Genomic DNA, 24185 nt, shown 5'->3' on the forward strand with positions numbered 1-24185 from the left:
CTTCTCTGCCCACATGGTGAGCCAAGTGCCCACACAGTGAGTCCTGAGTGCCTGCATGGCAAGCTGAGTGCCCATGTGGGTGCCCGTGCAGCAAGACAAGTGCCCATGTGGTGAGCCGAGTGCCCACGCGAGTGCCCGTGTGGTGAACCAGGTGTCCACGTGAGTGCCCGTGTGGCAAGCTGAGTGCCTGCCTGGTGAGCCGAGTGCCCATGCAACAAGCCAGTGCCTATGCAAGTAAGTCATGCAGCAAGATGATGATGCAACAAAAGAGAGATGAAGGGGAGAGTCAAGGTGAAGCACAACAGAGACCAGGAACTGAGGTGGCACAATTGTGACAGGGAACCTCTCTCCACATCAGAGGTCCCCAGGATCGAATCCCGGTGAACAGTAGGGGAGAAAGATGAGAAAAGAAGACAAAGGAGAAATAGACACAGAAGATCACACAGCGAATGGACATAGACAGCAAAAAGTAGGGCAGGGGAGGGAGAGGAGAAGAAAAATAAATAAATAAATAAATAAATAAATAAATAAATAGCTTCTCATCGTTAAACCTTGTTACAGACTGGGTTCCTGGTTCAGGATAATGGCAGTTTCCTTGGAGTCGAGTAAATGATACCACCTGCCACCCAGTTGCTCAATCAAGAAACTTGGAGTCACCTTGAATTCTTCTCTCTTCCTCACCCTCTACATCTACTCCATCAGCAGCTCCTATGAGTTCACCTTCAAACATCTCAGATCTATCCACCTTTTTGTTCCTTGGGACACTTCCATGGTTACTTTTCCCTTGTTCCAACCTCTTCTTCACTCTGCAGCTAGAGTGGGCTTTTCAGAATGCAGGCTGTTTCTGTTGCACATGCTGGCTGCCAGCTCCATCCCATCCCAAATCCCTCAGGGCTCACTTCCTATTGTGCCGCAGGCTACAAGTCCCTTTTCTGATCTGGCCCCACCTACTTCTCCAACCTCATCTTGTTTCTCCAGCTCTTTACTCACGATTCTCGAGTTGATTGGCTTCATTTCAGCTTCTACAAACAATCCCTTTTTGGCCTCAGAGACTTTGCACTTGCTGTTTAGTCAGCCTAGAAAGTTCTTTCTCCCCCTCTTTTTATGGCAGCTCCTTCTTATTCTTCAAGGCTAAGTTTAAATATGTTCTCCAAGAGGTCTTTCCTGACCACCTAAGGCAGAGTGGGTCCCCATTTGTTGACTCCAGAATATTTACCCACTCATCACACTTATAGTAATGTATCTATTTACCTGTTCACTGTCTGCCCCTCTTACTTGTTTAATTATGGTCCTTTCCCCCCAACCCTTCTGCCACATGTGAGACCAGGAACCATGATGCATTAATTTACAAATAACCTAAGACCTAGCAGAGTATATAGCATGTAATAGATGCTCAGTAAATTTTTATTGCTCGAGTAAGGGTTGCCATAGCAAGGAACCATCTAATCTATTAAAGTATATTTAAAATTTACATCCCTCCTTCTTCCAAAAGGAGTTTTTGATAGTTTACATGTTTTAAAACATGTAAGAAAATTAAAATAAAGAATAGAAATGTTATAAGTAGATTGCAAACCAATTAGACACAGGATTTAGCATTTGAATATTAATATTAGCTTTGAATTTCCTGATAGCTAGTAAGAAATGAAGGAAATACATTGAAATGTTTTCTATTGTCCAGGAAAAGAAAACATAGAAGCTAATCTGCAATCATATAATTTTGCATGTATATTTTAGTAATTGTTACCTTTTTCAGACTTTTTAAAGCTTCTAGTCATTTCAGCTGCTTGTACCTATTTTGCTTGTAATTAACAATTTTTCCATAAAATTTAAACTTTACCTCTGGTTCTCAGTGAATTATCTAGGAGCCAACTGGTCAGAAATAATGATTTCCATTTCTGAACCTTACTTAACAAATTAATAACTTAGCATCCAGGGTAATGTTAGAGCTTTATAATGCATCTTAAAACAGGTATTAAAACAGGGATGGGAGTAGAGGGTCAATTTTAAAACTTGCTTTGATTTTTAAAATTTAAATAAATTTTCAGTGAGTGATTATTGTTATACTCAGTCAAATTCAGAAAGTGGCACTAAGTTTGAATGAATGTTTTTATTTCAGGTACAAGCCTAGCGCATATAATGATAGGAATGCAAAATTACTGAGATGATAAAAACTATTTTCTTACTCCTTCCTTTTACATTTAAATGTGAAAATAGTATTTATAGTATTACTGCACTTTTAGATATATCTAAGCCCCCAAAAGTCTCTGTGGCATGTTTTGAATTTCTGTATAAATAATGCAATATAAATTTCTTATTAAAAGCTGCAAGGCATATTACATCATAAACTAATTAATTTTTTATCAATTTGCTTTCAACTCAATTACCTTAGCAGTTTTTCATAACTACAGAAGTGATAAAAATGAAAAAATTTAGATTATGGTATACTTTTCCACTTAATTTTACCATTTTTTTCTTTCTTACAAAAGTTTCCATTTTTAGATAAATAGGATTCTCTTCCTTGGTGATTTCTTCAATTGCTTCCAAGCTTAGAAAGTCTTCATCCAATAAAGGTTTAATTAATTTTCAGTTCTATAGTTTAAAATATTTCATATATAATTCTTTAATTTCTATTTATTTTAGTGTAGGCTATGAGGTGAAGAGCTAGCGTGATTTTTTTCTGGTTATCTGTAAATGATCTTTCTGCTGATTTGTGATCCCTCCTTTATCATATATGAAATTCCTTTGTCTGTGATTGGGAAGTTGGATCTATTTCTGGGATAGCTGCTCTTTTCCATTGATCTACCTGCCTATTTTCACATATCTGTATTAAAACTAATTAAACTATTGCAGAATTCTGCTTTTTTTTTCTATTAAACTAGGGTTTTATTATTCTTCATTTTTATTATGTCTATTCCTCTATATGAACTTTAGAATAATTTTATTTTAGCATTTAGACAATTAAGCATAATCTTTATTGAATTCTCTTGTGCTTAGTCTGGGAATGTTAATTTTACAAAGTAAGACTTAAAGAAACAGAAATAACTTACTGCAACTTGGTGCCTTCTTCACTATAGCTTGGCTTTAACCCCTCAGGGCTCAAAAATAGCATTTCTTACAATTTATCTTGAATTTTGATACAAATGAACATAAATGCACATGTATGCACATGCACTCACACACGTGCATACACATGTTCAGCTCTGCTGCATCATGGCATCAAGAACCTTTGCTGCATCACTGGACATTGTAAATCCTCACAGGGCCCACTGGATGGAATGGGGGAGAGTATGGGCCATGATGTGGACCATTGACCATGAGGTGCAGAGGTGCCCAAAGATGTACTTACCAAATCCAATGGATGTGTCATGATGATGGGAACGAGTGTTGCTGGGGGGGGGGAGAGGTGGGGTGGGGGTGGTGGGGTTGAATAAAACCTCATATATATATATATTTTAATGTAATATTATTACAAAGTCAATAAAAAAAAAAAAAGAACCTTTGCTGCTTGCTAAGTTTTTGCTTTCCAAATTGGCTGTCCATTAAAATCATAAACAGTCTATTTACTAATTAGAAGGTTGGCTTTATTTGACCTTTCTGATATTCTTAAGGATGTAGAAAGACCCTTTCAGATTCCTAGTTTTTAATTGCCTCTTGATGCATGCGCAGGAGAACAGACTGGAACTCTCCTGAACTGCATCTGCAGAGTTGCCATTTTTTCCCTAAATCTCCCTTTCTAAAGTAATAATGAAATTATTTCTCCTCCTCCCAGCTGTAGGCCTTCATCCTACAGCAGTATACTCACAGCACATACTGTCTACCTTGAGTGGTCCCCTGGAAACTGTCACACCCACAGTATAATCCTACGCTTGTGACTACATGCTGAATTGCTCTCTGGTGCAGACTGCTGTCCCTATTTCTGCTTTCTTTGAGTAGATTTTAAATTTCAAAATCCAGCTTATACCTTACTTTAGCTTTTAAAATCACTCAAGTTAAACAAATAAGGCATTTAAGCGTAGATTCAAAATGGCTTCTCCACATCATGGTGTAACTTGGAGGTGAATTCTTTGTGGTTAAAGGAAAGAGGTAAAATGCATTTCTAATATATATCAGAGAGCAGATAAAAATAATTTTTTGAAGCTTACTCTGTTTCCATCTGGTACTTTTTCTGAAAAGGAAAACACTGAAAAGTGCTATTGATCAGCTCATATACACTTATGATCCAAAAAATACAGAATCAGTTTACAGAAACTATTTTTCATGATAAATTAAACATGTTTTTCTTTTTTCTAATACTACCTTGGAGTTGATCCAGTTATCTGACAGGAATTCTATTAGGATAACTACAGGTCTTTTATTGTTCCAGTGTAAAATCACAAGAATGACCTCAGATTTATGGTTTGAAACCATTAAAAAGGCAGCAGACATAGGTTTTTGGATTATCAGTGCTCAGTTTGATATTTAAAAGATGCTTCAGAGGAGGAAATTTTGCTTCAAAGATCATTTCCTTCAGCTTACTGTCAAATATTAAACATTCTCTGCAAGGAAAGACAATGGTTTGGTTTGGTACTTAAGCAATCCCTTTCCAAACAAAAGCTGGAATGCAGCCTTCCTGGGAAATGTCAAGTCCAGACTTGGGGCCAGCACTACTGACACTGTTCAGGAATTGCGCAACACAGCGGGGCTGGTTTATCCACCTTGGTTGAGCCATGCACGCTGCCAAATGGAAAAGTGTCGGCTAACTGGAGGCTACCCGTTTAAAAAGCATCCAAATTAATTAACATAAGATTTTTAAAAGGAAAAATAATAAAAATAAAAAGCATCAAAATGGATTGTTTTAGCCATGTGGTAAGGCTTGTTCCTTCTTTTGCGCTCTGAACATTTTTTAAGCCTTACCCTATGCCTAGCACTGAGTTCAGCACAGGACAAGAAAGGCATAGTTCTTGTCACACAGACTTCTGTTTAGAGAGGGCAAGAAACTCTCACTAGTGGTTATAAATATGACATATGTTTCAAAAAGGGACGTACCGGGAAAGAAAGCGAGGGGTGGGGGGGCGGCGCCCGGGGATGGCGAGGGTCCCTGGAGACCCGGGTCCACCTGCATGCTGGGTGGAGTCGGGGCTGTGGGCGGCCTGGCAGAGCCGCGGGAGCTCAGGGTCACGTGACGGCGGTGGCGAGCCGGGGTCTGCCTTGGCCAAGCGCGGTCCTCCCTGAACGCCCGCTTCCCGGCAGACCCGGCCGGTGGTCGGGCCGTCAGCTACAGAACGGGGCGCCCACAGCCCAAGCGACCCTGGCAGCACCCTGGCAGCACCCTGTCCTTGCTCCTGGAGCGCCCCTAGCTTTCCACTGCTATGGCCAGGGCGTTGCACCGGCACATCCTGTTGGAGCGGGAGTGCTTACGGTGGGAGGAAGAAGAGGTGGACAAGACGATAGAACAGAAGATGAGGGGGGAGGAAGAAAACGCAACCAGCTGGCCTTTGAAGCTACCAGCTAGCCTGACTCTCAGCTCCCCATCAGCATAGCCAGGACCCACTACTCTATCACAAGAAACTATCAGATTACATCTTCAACAAATCCGCCCCACCCCCGGCCACTTAACACACCAGGGCTGAGGGCTCCTTCTGGTCCCAGACCAATAATATCTACCCGCCACAGGAAAAAGAAAAAGTGTGTGTGGGGGGGTGTACAGGTTCTCTGGGTGTTTTCAAAAGGAAAGACATTTCCACCAAAACCAGAAGACAGGAGGATTTGGTCAGGTAGAATGTATGGTTTGGGTGTGTAGAGAAATCTGTAGAGTGATGGGATTCAGGGACATTCTAAGCAGAGCAAAGATCTTGTGCAAAGTCCAGTGTATTTGAGGGACTCAAGAGAGTCTAGTTTGGCAGGACCACAAATAGCAAGAAAATGAATGGTTTGGTTTTGGAGGCAGGAGTTGAGTGGTGGGCAAGGGCCATACTAAACCATATTAAGGATGTTAGATTTTATTCTGAAGTCTATTCAGTCAGGGGAGATGTGAGCAGAGTTGCATTTATAAAGTCAGTTTGGCTGTTGGATGGAGTATCATTTAGGTGAGACAATAATGAAAAGTGGAGAGACCAGTTGGGAGACTATTGCAGAAATCTGTCCACAGGTCAGGTGATGGGACCTGCGACAGAATGGTGACCACAGAGATAGAGATAAATGGGCATCTTTGGAGATCTTTTGGTATTGTAACTGATAGGGTAATAGGGTGAGAATGGGGGCATCAAGGATGACTCCCAAGAGTTTGTCTTGAGCAGCTAGGCAGATTTATGCTACCATTTTCTGAGCTCTGAGGCATGGATTACATGAGCCCTGATTAGAACAATAGTCATAGAGCTGTGTATGCATATGTGAAATTGAGCAAACTTAAAGGAAAGTGAAAATCATTGAACTCTTTACTTCTATCAAAATGGTCTGCTATTTATTAGTGGTTGTATATATATTTTTACCTCTTGCTAATCATTTTAGAGATTCTGTTTTGTATCATGCCTTATATGTACTGTCTTTTGCTCATTTTTTCACCTAGTAATTGCTGATGCTTCCTGTGAGCAAAAAGCCTCACTAGGAGGAAGAAACAGCAAGATGTCGGTGGAGTAAGGAGCTCCTAGAGTCAGCTCCTGCTACAGGGCAGTTAGTAAACACCCAGAGCTCTCTGGAGTAGCTGAAGCACATGTTTGGGGGTTCCAGGAGGCCAGAAGAGCATCCTGCAATATCCTTGAAGGAATGGACGGAGGAGACTGCCCATCTGCAGAGAAGACTTGTAAGTAGAGCACTCCACGCCACGGAGGCTGGTGCCCATCCTCCAATGGAGGCACAAGCTGCCTCGGGCACTGTTCTGTGGCTGGAATTGAAAGCTCCACTTCCCAAAAACAAGGGAGGAAGAGATGATTGGGCACCAACTTCAGTTACTGATGAGTAAATTCAGTGGACTAAAGTATAATCCTGAGCACAGCTAAAGTTTGAGCCTATCCAAGTCAGAAAGAGGCTGGTAGCCACCATCTTAACTCCACGCCTGGCACAAGGGGAAGCGAGGTGGACTAAAAATCACAGTGCTGGTGGGGACTGGCTTCTTTCTATCCAGATCAGATTGCAGCTCTAGCCTAGGCCACAGCACCACCTCCAGCAGGTTGGAAGCTACGGGGACCTGCTCCAGCCTCTCTGGGGAATTACTGGCCAGGCCATGGAGGCTGATGATTATCTTCCTCTGGTGGCATGAGCTACCCCAGGAGTTTTTCTGTGGCTGGAATTGTAAGTTCCATTTCCCAAAAACAGGGGAGGAAGAGATGGTTAGGCACTAATTTTGGCTACTGATTAGTAGACTCGTCTAGCTATAATCCCTAGAAACAGCTAGGGTATAAATCTGTCCAAGTCAGAAAGAGGACGGTAGCTGCCATTTTGACTCCACCCCCAGCCTGAGGGGAAGTCAGGCTGACAGAAAATCACTGTGACTGTAGGAATGGTTTCTTTCACCCAGATCGGCCTGCAGCCCTAGCCTAGGCTTCAGCCCCACCTCTGGCAGGGAGGAGGCTGGCAGGCCCTGCTCTAGCCTATCCAGGTAACTGCAGGTACTTTTGACTGGCACAGACTGATAATCGGAAGTCTACCAGAACAACTGTGGTTATCTTGGACCTGCATTGCATAGATTGCTGCTCATACCTGCAGCTCCATCCTAGCCCCAGGCTGGGGAGAAAACGGCCTAAAGCCTCATCAATCTCTCTGGGCAACTACAGTCTAGGCCTGCATGATTTGGATTATTCCACACAACTGTGACTCAGTCCTACTCCTGGCAAAGGAGAAAGTTGGGAGAAGCTTCATTGGTCCCTAGTGCAATAAGGGCAGCTTGAGCCTCCACAGCTTATAGCACCAATTACAACCTTGGCTTCTACTGAACAATCACCAAGCAAGAAAGTGTGGGAAGCCCTAAACTAAAGAGAAAAACTGCACCAAGAATAAAGACTCTAGTAATCCAGATGCCAAGACACCAACAAAAAATTACAATCCACACCAAGAAACAGGAAGCTGTGACCCAGTTAAAGGAACAAGAAAAGCCTCCAGAAGACGTAAAGGAGTTGAGGCAACTAATCACAGATGTTCAAACAAATCTCCTTAATAAATTCAATGAGATGGCTAAAGAGAGTAAGGATATTAAGAAGACACTAGATGAGCACAAAGAAGAATTTGAAAGCATACATAGAAAAATAGCAGATCTTATGGAAATGAAAGGTGCAATAAATGAAATTAAAAAAACACTGGGGGAAGCGGACTTGGCCCAGTGGTTAGGGCGTCTGTCTACCACATAGGAGGTCGGCGGTTCAAACCCCGGGCCTCCTTGACCTGTGTAGAGCTGGCCCATGCGCAGTGCTGATGCGTGCAAGGATTGCTGTGCCACGCAAGGGTGTCCCCTGCGTAGGGGAGCCCCATGCACAAGGAGTGCACCCCGTAAGGAGAGCCGCCCAGCGTGAAAGAAAGTGCAGCCTGCCCAGGAATGGTGCCACACACACGGAGAGCTGACACAGCAAGATAACACAACAAAAAGAAACACAGATTCCCGGTGCCGCTGACAACAACAGCGACAACAACAGAAACAGACAAAGAAGAACACTCAGCAAATAGACACAGAGAACAGACAACTGGGATGGGGAGTGGGGAGGGGAGAGAAATAAATAAATAAATAAATCTTTAAAAAAAACAAAACATTGGAATCAGGGAAGCAGATGTGGCCCAATCAATCTGGCTCCCATCTACCATATGAGAGGCCCTGGGGTAGTATCCCAGGGCATCCTTGTGAAGGCAAGCTGGCCTGTGGAGAGCTGATGGCCCATGCCATGCCCATGGAGAGCCGACAGCCTGCACCACACCCGCAAGGAGCTGGTACAGCAAGATGACGCAACAAAAGGGAGACAAGCAGACACAGAAGAACATGCAGCGAATGGACACAGAGAGCAGACAGCAAGCAAGTAGCAAGGGGGAGGATGAATTTTAAAAAAACAACAACATTGGAATCATATAATAGCAGATTTGAGGAGGAAGAAGAAAGGATTGGTGAGCTTGAAGGGATAGCTTCTGAAAGTGAACATACAAAAGAACAGATGAAGAAAAGAATGGAAAAAATCAAACAAGATCTCAAGGAACTTAAAGACAGCAAAAAATGTGCAAACAAACGTGTCGTGGGTGTCCCAGAAGGAGAAGAGAAGGGAAAAGGGGCAGAAGGAATATTTGAAGAAATAATGGTAGAAAATTTCCCAACCCTATTGAAGGACATAGATACCCATGTCCAAGGAGCACAATGTACTCCCGCCCAAAAAAATCTGAATAGACCAACTCCAAGACACATACTAATCAGAATGTCAGATGCCAAAGACAAAGAGAGAATTCTGAGAATAGCAAGAGAAAAGCAATGCGTAACATATAAGGAATACCCAATAAGATGAAGTGCCGATTTCTCACCAGAAACTATGGAGGCAAGAACATAGTGGTATGGTATATTTAAGATACTGCAAGAAAAAAACTGCCAGCCAAGAATCTTATGTCCAGCAAGATTGTCTTTTACAAATGAGGGCGAGATTAGAATATTCACAGATTAACAGAAACTGAGAGATTTTCTACACAAGAGATCAGATTTTCAGGAAATGCTAAAGGGTGTGCTAGAGAGTGAAAAGACAAGACAGGAGAGAAAGGCCTGGAAGAGAGTCTAGAAATGAAGAGTATGTCAATAAAAGTACCCAAAAGTGTCAAAAGAGTGGGGAAAATAAAATATGACAGATAAAGCTCAAATAGTCAGGAATAAACTTAACCAATGATGTAAAGCACTTGTATTCAGAAAACTGCAACTCAGTTTTAAAAGAAATCAAAAAAGTCCTAAATAACTGGAAGACCATCCCATGCTCATGAATTGGAAGACTAAATATCATAAAGATGTCAGTTCTACTCAAATTCATATACAGATTCAAGGCAATCCTGATAAAAATTCCACAAGCATTTTGAAAAAAAAATTGAAAACTCTATTATCAAATTTATTTGAAAGGGTAAGGGGTCCTGAATAGCCAGAAACATCTTAAAAAGGAAAAGCAAACTCTCATCTCCAGATTTTAAATTATATTATGTAGCTATAGTGATAAAAACAGCATGGTACTGGCACAAAAACAGACACATAGACCAATGGAACCAAATTTATGGCTCAGAAACAGACCTTCACATGTATGGTCAAGTGATTTTTGACTAGCCTGTCAAACCCACACAGCTTGGCAGAACAGTCCATTCAACTAATAGTGCTGAAAGAACTGGATATCCATAGCCAAAAGAAGGAAAGAGGACCGCTATCTTACACCTTATCCAAAAATTAACTCAAAATGGATCAAAAACCTAAAATTAAAAGCAAGAACTATAAAACTTCTACAAGAAACTGTAGGAAAATATCTTCAAGACCTGGTGGTAGGTGGTGGATTCTCAAAGGAGATAAGAGGAGGACTGAGATGGACTATTGATGTTTCATGTATGTGGAACTTTTAATTAGCTTTACTGTAAAAGTGTAGAGATGTATAGAATGGATGGTAACACATAGTGAGTAATAGCTAGTTTATTTAAATGGGGATGTGGCTGAAAATGGTAGTCTAGGTATGTAAATACCAATTGACAGAATGCTAGAGAATAATTTAGGAACTGAACAGCACAATAAACCAAGAAGTGGATGAGAAATGTAAATGATGGTACAGATGCAAGAATGTCCTTTGTGAGCTAGAGTAAATGTACATCACTACTGCAGGATGGTGGGAATCTGGAGAAGCATGGGAAAAATACAGCTGGAGTGACCTATGGACTGTGGTCAGCAGTAATAATGTAATATGCTTGCATCTATGCCAAAGATGTATTGTGTTGATAATGGGGCAGTATGGAGACGGTGTGTCAAATGTACACTATGGATGTGGTAACAATAAGATGATATTATTTTATCTGTAACAAATGTTCCACCACAGTGTGGTGTGTTGATAGATGAATGTTGTTTGGGAATTCTGCACATGTGCATGATTGTTTTTTAAGTTTACAACTTCTGTCATAAAAAAAAATATTTAAAAAATAATAATAGGGTGGGTTGGGGGAAAAATACACCAAATGTTAGATAAGGACTATACTTAGTAGTAAGATTTTGGCAATATTCTTTCATAATCTGTAACAAATGTCTCACAACAATGCAAGGTGTTTGTGGAGGGCTGATGTATGGGACCCCTGTATAATGTTATGCATGTTTGCTTTATAAGTTCACAACTTTTGCTATATACTTATTGCTTATGTATGTTCATACATAAATGATATAAAGATAATAATAATTGGGTGGGTTGGGGGAAAACATTTTGGTTAGTAGCAATATTTTGACAATGCTCTTTCATCATTAGTTTAAAATGTTTAACAACAATGCAAGTTATTGGTGATAGGATGAGTTATGAGAGTCCTGTATGATGCTATGTATGTTTATTTTGTAAGTTCACAACTATTATTATACACTTATTGTTTATGTATGTTTATGTGGGGGTGATATACTTCAATAAAATTTTTTTTTAAAAAGCCTCACCAGGCACTGTTAGAAATACAGAGGTGGATTCAATGCGATTCCTTCTTTCAGAAAATTTCGTCTGTTAGGGGTAGTGTTACATGGCAACAAACAGCTATAGCTATCAATGAAGGTTAAGGTGTTCTGAGCTGTATAGGAGGGTCAAGGCTCAGAGATGAGAGAAATTACTTCTACTTAGAGCATCGGAGAAGGCTTGTGGGAACAGATGGCATTAGAGCTGGGCCGTGACTGGACTTCACACTTTCCTACAGGGGCCGCTATGTGTGTTGAGGCCCAGAGGTAAAACTGGAGCAGCAAGTAAAATTAGACTGGAGTGAAGGCTTGGGAAGGGGCGTGCGTTGGTGGATGCTGGCCAGAGCCTGAGGCCCAAGGGTGGAGGACCACAAGGGCAAGGCTAGGAGTTTGGCTTTTATCCTGTGGGTGATAGGGAGCTCAGGGTGCAGAATAATCTGAGCTCTTCCATAGGAAGGGGGTTCAAACCACGGCTTAGAGGATGTTCTGGAGGGAAATTTTCTGAACTGCATTTCCATGTATTGTTAAAGGCCACAGACTGGTAATAATTCCTTGATATAGAGTCTTCATGGTAATGCCTTTGTTGAGTTTTTCTCTTGTTTTCTTTCCATTATTCTCAGTAAAGCTATGCTGAATATATTTTTTTAACAATATTCAGCAATCAGGGTTTTTGAGGTCATACTCTGTTCAAGGACTTAATTAGGCAAGGGGAACATAAACAAATGAATTATCCCCTTTATCTTCTAGGAATTCATAGTCTAGTGCAAATGATGTTTTATTTTTTTCCTTTGGGGTTATTACTTTGAGGAATGCTCTTCAAAATGGCAACAGAAGGTCAAAGAGAATGACCATATTTTAAATTATTACAATTTCCTGATTATTTTCTAAGAGAGGTTGAACAGCCAATTTATATATTCAGCCTCAAATCCCAGGAGCCACACATTTTGGGCTTTATTATTATTATTTATTTATTTCTCTCCCCGCGCCCCCGCCGCCGCCCCCCCCGCCCCGGTTGTCTGTTCTCTGTGCCTATTTGCTGCATCTTCTTCTTTGTCTGCTTCTGTTGTTGTCAGCGGCATGGGAATCTGTGTTTCTTTTTTTTTTTTTTTTTTTTAAAGATTTATTTTTATTTATTTAATTCCCCTCCCCTCCCCCGGTTGTCTGTTTTCTGTGTCTTTTTGCTGCGTCTTGTTTCTTTGTCCGCTTCTGTTGTCGTCAGCGGCACGGAAGTGTGGGCGGCGCCATTCTTGGGCAGGCTGCACTCTCCTTCACGCTGGGCGGCTCTCCCTATGGGTGCACTCCTTGCGCGTGGGGCTCCCCTACGCGGGGGACACCCCTGTGTAGCATGGCACTCCTTGCGCACATCAGCACTGCGCTTGGGCCAGCTCCACACGGGTCAAGGAGGCCCGGGGCTTGAACCGCGAACCTCCCATGTGGTAGACGGACGCCCTAACCACTGGGCCAAGTCCGCTTCCCTGTGTTTCTTTTGTTGAGTCATCTTGTTGTGTCAGCTCTCCGTGTGTGCGGCGCCATTCCTGGGCAGGCTGCACTTTTCTTTTGCGCTGGGCGGCTCTCCTCACGGGCGCACTCCTTGCACATGGGGCTCCCCTACACGGGGAACACCCCTGCGTGGCACGGCACTCCTTGCGTGCATCAGCACTGCACGTGGGCCAGCTCCACACGGGTCAAGGAGGCCCAGGGTTTGAACCTTGGACCTCCCACGTGGTAGACAGACGCTCTAACCACTGGGCCAAGTCCGCTTCCCATGGGCTTTATTATTTTTATTCATATTTAATAGTAGACATGTAATAGTACTCTGTTCCTTTCAGCAGTGGTTCTTTAATTCATAACATTGTGCATTTTTCATGTTACCAACCTTATTCATGTGCAACATTATTTCTTCATGTACTTTGAACATTGAACTTGTGAAATCTGGGTGTTTACCTTATATATTTATGTCCATTCTTCATATATTTGTGTTGTAAACTTTTTTCAAGATATTTCAAAAATGTGTTTGCTCATATTTAATAGCTTTACTGAGATATAATTCACATACCATACAATTCACTCAAAGTGTACAGTTCAGTGGTTTTATTGTATTCAGAGTTATATGACCATTACCACAATTAATTTTAGAGCATTTTCATCACTCCAAAAAGAAATCCCATATCACTAGCAGTCACTTACTATTTCTTCCCACCACTTGCTCCTCACCGTACCCCAGTCCTAGGCAGACACTAATCTTTCTATCTCTATTCTGGACATTTCATGTAATATATGGTCTTTTGTGATGGTTCTTTCTCTTAGCAAAATGTTTTGAAGGTTCATCCATGCTGTGCCATATATTAATACCTCGTTCCTTTTTATTGCTGAATAATATCATTATGGATGTATTACATTTTACTTATCCATTCATCGGCTGATATACACTTGAGGTGTTTCCACTTGGCTGTTATGAATGCTGCTGCTATGAACAACTGTGTACAAGTTTTGTGCAAACTTTTATTTTCATTTTTTGGGGAATAGAATTGCTGCATCGTATGGTACTGCATGTTTTACCTTTTGAGGAACTGTCAGACTATTCCAAAGTGACCATATCATTTTACATTTCCACCAGCAGTTCTTTAGGGTTCCAAATTCTCCACTTCTCATCAACACTTATTATCTTTATTTTTAATTGTAGCCATCCTAGTGGTATTTCTCATTGTAGTTTTTATTTGTTTTGCCCTGGATAGATATGCTATTGAGCAACTTTTTGTGTGCTTATTGGCTATTTGTGTATCTTTTTTTGTAGGAATGTTTATTCAAATCTTTTGCCCACTTTTTTTCTGTTGGGTTGTCTTTTTACTGAGTTGTGTTCTTTGTATGTTCTAGATACAAATTATTTATCAGATATATGATTTGCAAATATTTTCTCCCCTTGCAAGGGGTGACTTTTCAGTTTCTTGATGGTGTCCTTCACAGTATAAAAGTTTTAAATTTTGATGAAGCTTTATTTATTTATTTTGCTGCTTGTGCTTTTGGTGTTAAACCTAAGAAGGCTTTACCTAACCAGGGTCACAAAGACTTACTCCTGTATTTTCTCCTAAGAGCTTTATAGTTGTAGCTTTTTACCTTGAGGCCTGTCTATAATCCATTTTTAGTTCATTTTTGTTTGTTGGGTGAGGAAGTGTTTGTAATCTTTCATCACTTAGGTTTTTCTTTGTATTCTCCTATCATGTTATTTCATTTTTTGTTTATTTGCATTAGTGTATGAAATTTTTAAAAAATTTCGCATTCAAGTCATCCATTTTATCTCTGATCCTGTTCTCTGTTTCCCCAATACTCAGAAATATGTCTCTTCTCCAGAGCTGATGTAAAGGGCCATATTTTTTTTCTAGTTTTTAAAGTTATTTCTTTCTTCTGACCTTTTTGAAATTTACTCTCTAGCATGGTTGGTATTCAGTACAGTGTGGTGATTTTTCCACCGTGTTGAATTATTTCTAAATAGTCTATCAATATTTCAGTCTTTTCTAGGATCTCTATTTGCTTTTACTGGTCAAAACTATACTATGCAATTTTGATCATTGCCTCTGTTTGATGAAAGCAGATTAAGATTGTGATCTGTAGAAGAAAGAAAGAAATTGTATGTGTGTACACATGTGCCTCTGTGCTTGCACACCTGTTGCCTCTCATTTTTGCAGCAGTGTTTGGTGTTGACAAGCTCAGGCTCCCAAGTCAAAGCATCTAATTTAAAGCATGGCTCTTTTAAGACCTCATAACCTCACATTTTCTCACTTTTGGAGGCCCACTCTGTATTGTATCAAACACAATGTGTAAAATGTACCAACATCTCACATTGAATATTTTCTATAACTATGTAAGATTGACAAATTGATATAAAGGCACACTTTTAGATATTTACTCTAACCCTTATTATTTATAGTTTTGAAGTTGGAAGTTGTCGTATTGTATAAAGGAGTCTCATACATTTTTCATAGTTTCACAGGACACAGATCTGTGCTGTCTACTATGGTAGCCACTAGCCACATGTGGCAACTAAACGTTTGAAATGTAGATATTGTGACTGAGGGACTAAATTTTAATTTTACTTAATTTTAATTAGTTTTACTTAAAAGTTGGTATTTGATTCAGTTCCTCAAAAACTCTTAAGTATGTTTGGAATAACTTAGGCATGCAAATCTATTTTCCACCCATAAATTTTATGAAATCTAAGTATTTCTGATGAAAACATAGTGCCCAAGTTGAGATATGCTGTAAGTATAAAATATATACTGATTTTGAAAATTTAATATGAAAAAAAGAGTATAAAATACCTCATTGATAGTTTTTACATTGATTACATGTTGAAATGGTAATATGTTAGATATATTATCTTAAATAAAAATAAATTATTAAAATTAATTTCACCTGTTTCCTTTTACTTTTCTTCCTTTTTATGTGCAGCTATTAGAAAACTTACATTTGCATATGTTTCATTTGGACAGTGCTTCTCTAGAAGCTATGCTACCATATGTATTGAAGAAATTAGCCCTGAGTTTGAAACCCACTTCCCAGCTGTGTGACTTTAAGCAACTTAATGTCCCAAAGAGAGACTCAGTCTCCTTATTTATATAATAGGCATGACAATCATACCCACCTCATAAGTTTGTGAGAGTTGAGTGAGATAGCATTTCCATGCTTTTTTTAAAGCATGGAAATGTAGAGTATATTCTTTATTATATTGAGAAAGATTGTTTTATAGCTTTTAAGTTTTTTTTTAAAAATCAGGAATAGCAATGGCTTTTATTCAGTGTAAATTTTCATGGTTTTCTGTTTCTTCCTTCTTGTTAGGTCTCTCAACTGACCTTTCTCAATATTACTCGTGTGCTTGCCTGGAAGAAATCCTCTCTGTTTTTAATATGTGCTGCTCAGGACATTATATATTCAAATTGGCTCTAAGCGAGGGCCTGAGGAGCTTCTTGATAGATAATGTGCATGAGACTTTGAGCTTGGACTTGTCACATGTATTTTGGCTCCATGGAGGCAAATTTTCATATTTCCTGATCCTTGTTGAAATTTGAGATCACTATAAATGGTGGAGAGGTGAGGCATTATGCAGAGTTCCTGACAATGTTTGGTAAATGGATGAAAATTAATGATAGATCTTAACTGCAGGACCCCAGGGGAGCTGTTTCTGCTCCACATTTCTGATGTTTATAATGACAATAAACACCTCATCCCATTACTACTCAACCTTACTCAGAGAGGACCACTGACACTTAGAGAGAAAAAAGCATTTAAAAACCACGAATGAAAAATAGCTTATGCTTGTTTTGTGGGGTTTGAGAGATAAATAATAGGACTTTCAACTCATCTACTTTTCATATATATATATATAGAAAGAACCTATATAGGTTATTCTTTTTGTTTATTTTTTTGTTGTTTATTTTTTTGTTTTGTTTTGTTTTGTTTTGTTTTTTGCAGGACCAGAGATTGAACCCAGGACTTTGTATGTGGTAGGCTGGCACTCAACCACTGAGCCACATCCCTGAATTGCCTCCCTTGTCTATTTGCTTATTGTTAGCTTGTTGTTTATTCATTATTTGCTAACTTTGTTTATGCTCATTATCTGCTTGTTGGTTTTGCTTGTTGTCTGTTTTTTCTTTAGGAGGCATCAGGAACCGAACCTGGGACCACCCATGTGGGAAATGGGCATTCAACTGCTTGAGCCACATCTACTTCCCCTATATAGTTTTCAAAATTAATATCGATTAAAAAATTAATATTGATTTCTTGTCCTCTGGTATTCCATATTAGACTTCTCACAGTTACAAAGTTGAAAGGGAAGCAAAAATCATCATAAAGAAAAAAAGAGAAAAAAAATCACCAAAGAAACAATCCACCTGTTAAATATGTCATCACCAAGCATTCATACTGAACAACTCGTTCTTCACTATCCATGTTTGTCCTCGCCTCTTCCTCTGCTCAAGCACTGTCACCTGTCTGGAATTCCTGTCCATTCATCCATTTACTCTTTCACTCGGTGGCAGCTGTTGAATATCTTCTGTGTGTAGATATACCCTTAAGGCACAGCTCAAGTACCACAACTTCCAGGCAGCAAGTACTTCCCTGATTCATTATCCCCTGCCCACAGTTAAAACTGCTCTCCTCTTGTCTGAATGCCGAAGCACTAATGACTTCTCTTTCAGGTGAGCATGGTGCTGTGTTCTACATGATGTTTTGCCTAGCGGTGTTTGTGTCTTAGCGCTCTCAAGAGGAAAGCTGGTGTCTGCTCAGCTCTACATCCTCCCCCTCCAGGATGCTGAGAGCTGACCCAGTTTGTGGCCACCACACAGAACCCCTTCTCTCTTTTTCACATACTCCTTCTCTTCCAGGGCTAAAGTAGCTGCGGCTGACGTGCCCTCAGAGAACCCAGCTCAGACCCCCACCCCTGTGAGACACACAGTAAGGATAGACAAAGACGCCCTCCTCCGGGACTATGGATTCCACATTTCCGAGAGCCTCCCGCTCACAGTGGTGGCCGTCACTGCAGGTAGGAGCTGACTGGGGAAAGGAGAAAGGTGTTGGCTTCTTGGGAGGAAGCAGCCCTGGTTCTCCTCCCATCTCTCTGTCCTATAAAAAAATGCAAGAAGTTAAAAAGGGCTTGCCTAATTCTGACCTAATTCCGTCTTGGGCTTTGCACCTTCCTTTGTTCTGGGAGAGAGGGAGCCCCACGTGCACCTGCTGCTTTCCCAATCTCCTGCTGGCCTCAGCTGGGGCTTTGCACACCCCTGGCTCCTGGGCCAATCTCTGGGGCAATGAAAGTATTTGGATCAGCTGGCTCTCCGCATGCTCTGAGCTGGGGAGTTTCTGGTCATCCAATAATAGAAACTATTGATTTGTTTTCACACGTACAGGCTGTGCCCGGGTAGAGGAACCAGGTCAGGAATGAGTCGTGTTTGTATTCCTACTTCAACTATGTATTGATGTTAGATCCAGAACTAGTTAAAATCTGTTCATTTCAGTTTACACACACAGACACACACAAACACAGTTTTTTCAAGAGAAATGTAATAGATTCGCTAGCCAGCTCTGTTGATTTGGAGGGTTTCTGCTCATCTACTTTCCCAGGACAGCCTTCCAACACCCCTTAAAGTTGATGGATGGTGGGTACATTATCCATGATTATAAATAGGAAAAATGAAATCTACGTGAGCCGCAGGCAGGATGGGAGTGTGGTGGGGATGAGCGCGGACTGAGCTGCCGTTCAGGCACGTGGCCCTCCGGGCACGAGTAGAGTGATAGCTTATCTGTCCAACAGGGGGCACTGCGCACGGCAAGCTTTTCCCTGGTGATCAGATCCTCCAAATGAACAACGAGGCCGCTGAAGACCTTTCCTGTGAACGAGCATTCGATATTCTAAGGTACTAAATTGTCTTTCATCTTCCACAAAGTTGCACGAATTACCACAGGGCAAAGATTGGCAATAGGAATGGTGTAACTGACCCCTCTGTGATTTTAGTGAGGTCTGGACTTTCAAGCAGCAAAAACAGCCTTCTCGTAGAATTCCCACTATCTCTGAAGAGGGCTTCTCTGTGGCGGTTGTTTCTATCCACTCTTTCCCCTACCCACAGAACAGTTTGGGAGGCATCTGCCCAGCTGCCCAAAGCACTGTGCGAGGCTCTGTCGGGAATGTGATTACGAATACCTCACAGACCCTGCCCTCTAAGGATTTACAGGGTTGTAGTATGTGCCAAAGATCGGACCAAGTTGATGCCAAATCCCCTTGCTCTGCTTTAACTCTTTTGCCATCTCTCCCTTAAATGTTCTCACAGGAATAGCCTGGTTGGTGTCTATGTAGTTTTACTGATACAGCACCTTCTAGGTGGTATCGTTGTGATGTGTGAAAATGCCTCCGTTTCTGCTTAGACCATCTCCTTGAGACCAGGGCCTGGCACACAGTGGATGCTCGGTTGAACAAATGAATGTGGTTAGCACTGAGAATTGGTGACCATGGTTTTAAGAGGGAGAGATGTCAGTGATAGGAGTGAACAGGGCTAACAGACATTTTATAAGCCATATGCAGTCTTTGGATTTTAAAATTTGGCTCAAGACTGTTTTCATGACTTTAATATAAATAGAGATGAGACATAGAGTTGGATTAAAGCCAATTTGGAGATAGCATGTGCCTTTTTGTGAGGCAGACCTGGCATTTGGATGGTATTGATTTGTGAGGGCACATGGGGTGCAAGTATATGCTGCAGCATATACTGAATAACAGGTAGCAATGACAAGGTCAGAGAAGGAGAAAATGAAGTTACAGGATGCAGTCTCCCATCCAGAAGCACACAGTCTTGCTACAGAGACAAACACACACAGTTTAGCTTAGGAGTATAGAGAATTGTTCAGAGTATGGAAAACAATATCCCATCATCTGAGCCCATTTTTGCTTCAGGAATGCCAGAGAGCAATTCTAGTGGGTGTGCAGCTAGGAAGGGATTTGGTGATTTCATTAAAAAAAAAAAAACTAGGTATGGTTATCGGACACATGAAGTTTGCGTTCCAAATTATTTGTCTGTTTTCTCAAAGATAGTGACTTCCAGCAAATGAAACTTAGCTTTTGAGTGTTACTTATATTTCCATCAGGCTAGATCAAACTCTAACAAAAGTGTTTACCACTTAAATGAGAGGACTTGAATTTGTATGTGTAGGTAATATTTAACCCCTGTTTGTTCACTGAGCAGCTACTCTGGGCAGGGGCAAATAGACTCCACTCTCCAGACATTTACAGGCTGGTAGGGCTGATACAATCTGTGTACCCTTCTGAGACTGAGGGCAGACATTGCATCAAGAGAAGCAGAGGAAATGGCCTGTAAAAGCAGGAGATTCCTCCAGCTTGGGAGGAAGATGTGGTTTGACAAAACAGAAGGATCCAAAAGTATTTCAGCTGTACCTTAAATATTGGCTGGAATTTGACCATGCAAAGATGACAAAGCAGAAGCCAAGGCCGGAAGGGGGAGGAAGAGCAATGGGGGCAAGGTGGGGGGCACTCAGCAGCTCAGTTTGCCCAGGGCATTGCCCAGGGCAATGGATGCCTGGAGAAAAGTTCTGAGTAATTGGACCCAGATAATGGAGGGTCTAGAAAGTGGAAATACCAAGTTCAGATGTTATTCTCTTCCTGGAAGGGTGAACCATTGAAGTCTTCAGCGCAGGGGTGTGATGATGTACACCATACATCTGTGCTCTCTGCCATATACCTTGCGGAAGAATCCTAGGACTGGTTTTTAATTAAAAAAAAAAATTTTTTTTAAGCCTAGTTCCCCATGTCTAAAAGCAGCCAGCACTTATAAAGGGAAAAAAGCAAAGCCAAACAAAGTGATAACAGTATCAACAAATCTTTCTAATTCCTCCAAATGTCTATGAGGCCAAGATGTCCTTTTGAGAGTACTTGGACCTTGGTTTATTGTGAATTATCTCAGAAAAGTCCTGTTCTTTTATAAAATGGAAAAGAGGCAATCCCCAGGCACTTAGAAGCCTTGGATTGAGTTTATCCATTTGAGAAAATAACATACTGGCAGCTATTGGCCTAAATTTCATATTGCAGGACATCAAATGAAATTATTTTGCAAACTGCTTTTCTGTGCGGCAATAGCAAAGAAAAAGGAAAATATGAATCAATTTCTTGGTCTTGTCCGGTAACACAAAGTGGAGATTTGGCAGTTGTCTAGTTGATTTCATCATTTTGGAAAATAAGAGATAACACAAGACAAAAAATAGTAATATCTAGATTATATGATTGGGCTTGTAACAGTAACTTTGGGTGCCCAAACACCATAAACTGGTTGGCTTTTATCTGATAAATGTTTTCCACAGATTGTTATTCATTCTAGACAATGAAGTGGTTAGCCAGATTTTCTGAAATAGCATCCTAACTTACCTGTTATTGCGGTTTCCTCTTTAAAAATGTTTGGACTTAAAACTAGCTGGTGGCCGTATGGACTAGATGAGTTCTCCATTGTAGGAGACTAATAAGGCCAAGTGCCTTAATTGCATGGCTGTATGGTAGAGGCGAGTGTCTAAAGAGTTTCTCAAGGTAGAAGAAACACTCCTGGGATAGTTTAAGCCACTTTGCAGACTGCTGCCTTCTCTGGCATCCTTCTTGGTTTTGCTGAACCAAAGAAGTTGAAGGAGCCTGCTTTGTAATTCTGCCAGTCATTTTTGCCCCTGTCAACACACACGCACACACACATCATACAGAATGATTAAATGTTTTTGTCTTTTTTTTTTTTCAGGGAAGCCGAGGATTCTCTTTCAATCACAGTTGTTCGCTGCATGTCGGTAAATATCTTTCTGTTTGTTAATTTCTCTGCCCCAGGACCCCCAGCAGGATATCCATCAGAATAAGCAGGGAAGACAAAGAGCAGAGGGTGGCAGCTGCCAGGATTGGGCAGCCATTCACTTAATGCTGCCTGGAGAACTTGCTATGTACAGGTGCTTTGGAAGAAAGAGATGTGGATCGGGTCCAGGCCTCAAGGACACATGGTCCAACTAAGGAGACAAAACTATAATTCTGCTGAGTGGGGTAATGAAAAGGGCACCAACTAGCAGTTTCAAGACAGGTTTGAGTGGTATGACTTTGGGCAAATCATTTAGTTTCGGTGTTTACTTTTGTAAAACGGTATAAAGACAATGATAACTGCCTTGTCTGTCTAATGGGTCCTTAGAAGGATCAAATGACATTTGTGAGGCCTAAAACATTACTGAAGGATGTAAAAAAAAATTTACATATTTACATTTACAATGTTCCTTGATGGAAAGACTACATATTATTAAGACATCATGGGAAACGGACTTGGTCCAGTGGGTAGGGCGTCCGTCTGCCACATGGGAGGTCCGCGGTTCAAAACCCGGGCCTCCTTGACCCGTGCGGAGCTGGCCCGTGCGCAGTGCTGATGCACGCAAGGAGTGCCCTGCCACGGAGGGGTGTCCCCCGCATAGGGGAGCCCCACGCGCAAGGAGTGCGCCCCATGAGGAGAGCCGCCCAGCACAAAAGAAAGTGCAGCCTGCCTAAGAATGGTGCCACTCACACAGAGAGCTGACACAATAAGATGAGGTAACAAAAAGAGACACAGATTCCCGTGCCGCTGACAACAACAGAAGCAGACAAAGAAACAAGACACAGCAAATAGACACAGAGAACAGACAAATGGGGGGGAGGGAAGAGAAATAAATAAATAAATCTTAAAAAAAAAAAGACATCATTCAAATATTAATTTATAGGCTTAATGCAAATTTAAATAAAATCCCTAGGAGATTTTTATTTAGAGTTTGACAAAATGTATATCAAGGTGGAGCAAACTCAGAAAGTCTTTTAAAAACAAAGAGTAATAAGGATGGATTTTTCTGTACCAGATTTTAAAACTAATAAACCTACAATAATTAAAACAGCCTGATATTGGTGAAATGTTGAACATATCAATAGACTCAATCAAAAGTCCAAGAACAGACACTAGTGTAAGAATTTAGTGGGTGATAAACATGGCATCCCAAATCACTGGGAGAAAAGATGATTATTCAAGAAATCATCCTGGGACATTTCTTTAAATATTTTGAAAAAATAAAGTCTCATTTTACACCATTTAGTTTAAAGAATTAAATATAAAAAGTAAACCATAAAAATATAGACAAATGGGCTGGTGGCTATCTGCTCACAGGTGTGGAAAGACTCCCTTAGCAGGTAGGAGCCAGGAAGAAGTGCAGTGGAGCAAACTACTACTTTATTATGTGAAAATAAATAATTTTTTAAAAATTCACAACTCAGAAAGCAAAGAAATTGTTGTCCTCTCTCCTTATTTAATAAGCATTATCTTTTTTTTTTTATTTCTTGGAATTAGAGTAGGAAAAAAACCTCCTAATTAGGATTAAGATGTTTGCATACATAGGAAAGATCAAGTGTTTTATGTGCAAATAAATGGGAATTCTTCAATTCTGAAGAGTCTATCTATGAAATATTGTGAAACCAATATAAAAACAGGGAAAGTTAACAAGACTGAATGGTCATACTGGTGTTGAGACATTCTTTTTATTTAGTTTATTATCATCTCCACAGAGAACATCCATCTAAATCAGATAGTTTTTTCCTATTCTGACCACTTCCAAGAAATAAAATGAGAAGATTGAGGAGAAAGGAAAAATAGCATGTAGCTGCATCCTTTCAAAATGAAAAGTATGGGAAGAGGAAAATCATATTCCAGTACTAGTCTTGGAAGAAGCAAATGCCGATGCCTGCCCTCTGAGATCCCACAGAGGGAGCTGGTATTGGCCAGGTGTATGGACTTCAGTGATCTGAGAAACTGCCCTGAATAGTGCCTAGTCCACTTCTGGACCTCTCACCAGAAGGGTCCTCAAGAGTTTTACAAACATTGCAAAATCATCATATATATCTTGCTTCAACAAGAAGGAACCTCTTTGATGAGGATTTTTGGAGTCCTCAAATGACTTGAAATTGATTAGGAATTATACAACCCAATATTGGAATATTAATTACTGATTCTCTAGGACATAAAATTTTATGGGGGTGGAGCAGGTGTAGCTCAGTGGTTGAGTG

At 40.7% G+C, this 24185-nt stretch overlaps 1 protein-coding gene across 3 annotated transcripts in view; it reads left to right on the forward strand.

Moving 5' to 3' along the window:
- Nucleotides 1-24185, forward strand: part of FRMPD1 (FERM and PDZ domain containing 1) — a 113011-nt gene that overhangs the window by 53102 nt on the left and 35724 nt on the right. For all 3 annotated transcript variants that reach the window (XM_004457253.4, XM_071216865.1, XM_071216864.1), the window contains exons 3-5: nucleotides 17974-18131; nucleotides 18900-19002; nucleotides 21871-21916. In XM_004457253.4, the coding sequence (XP_004457310.1) occupies nucleotides 17974-18131; nucleotides 18900-19002; nucleotides 21871-21916 (307 nt within the window). The remainder of the gene's footprint in view (nucleotides 1-17973; nucleotides 18132-18899; nucleotides 19003-21870; nucleotides 21917-24185) is intronic.

Source organism: Dasypus novemcinctus, chromosome 8, assembly GCF_030445035.2.
Source record: "Dasypus novemcinctus isolate mDasNov1 chromosome 8, mDasNov1.1.hap2, whole genome shotgun sequence".
NCBI lineage: Eukaryota > Metazoa > Chordata > Mammalia > Cingulata > Dasypodidae > Dasypus > Dasypus novemcinctus.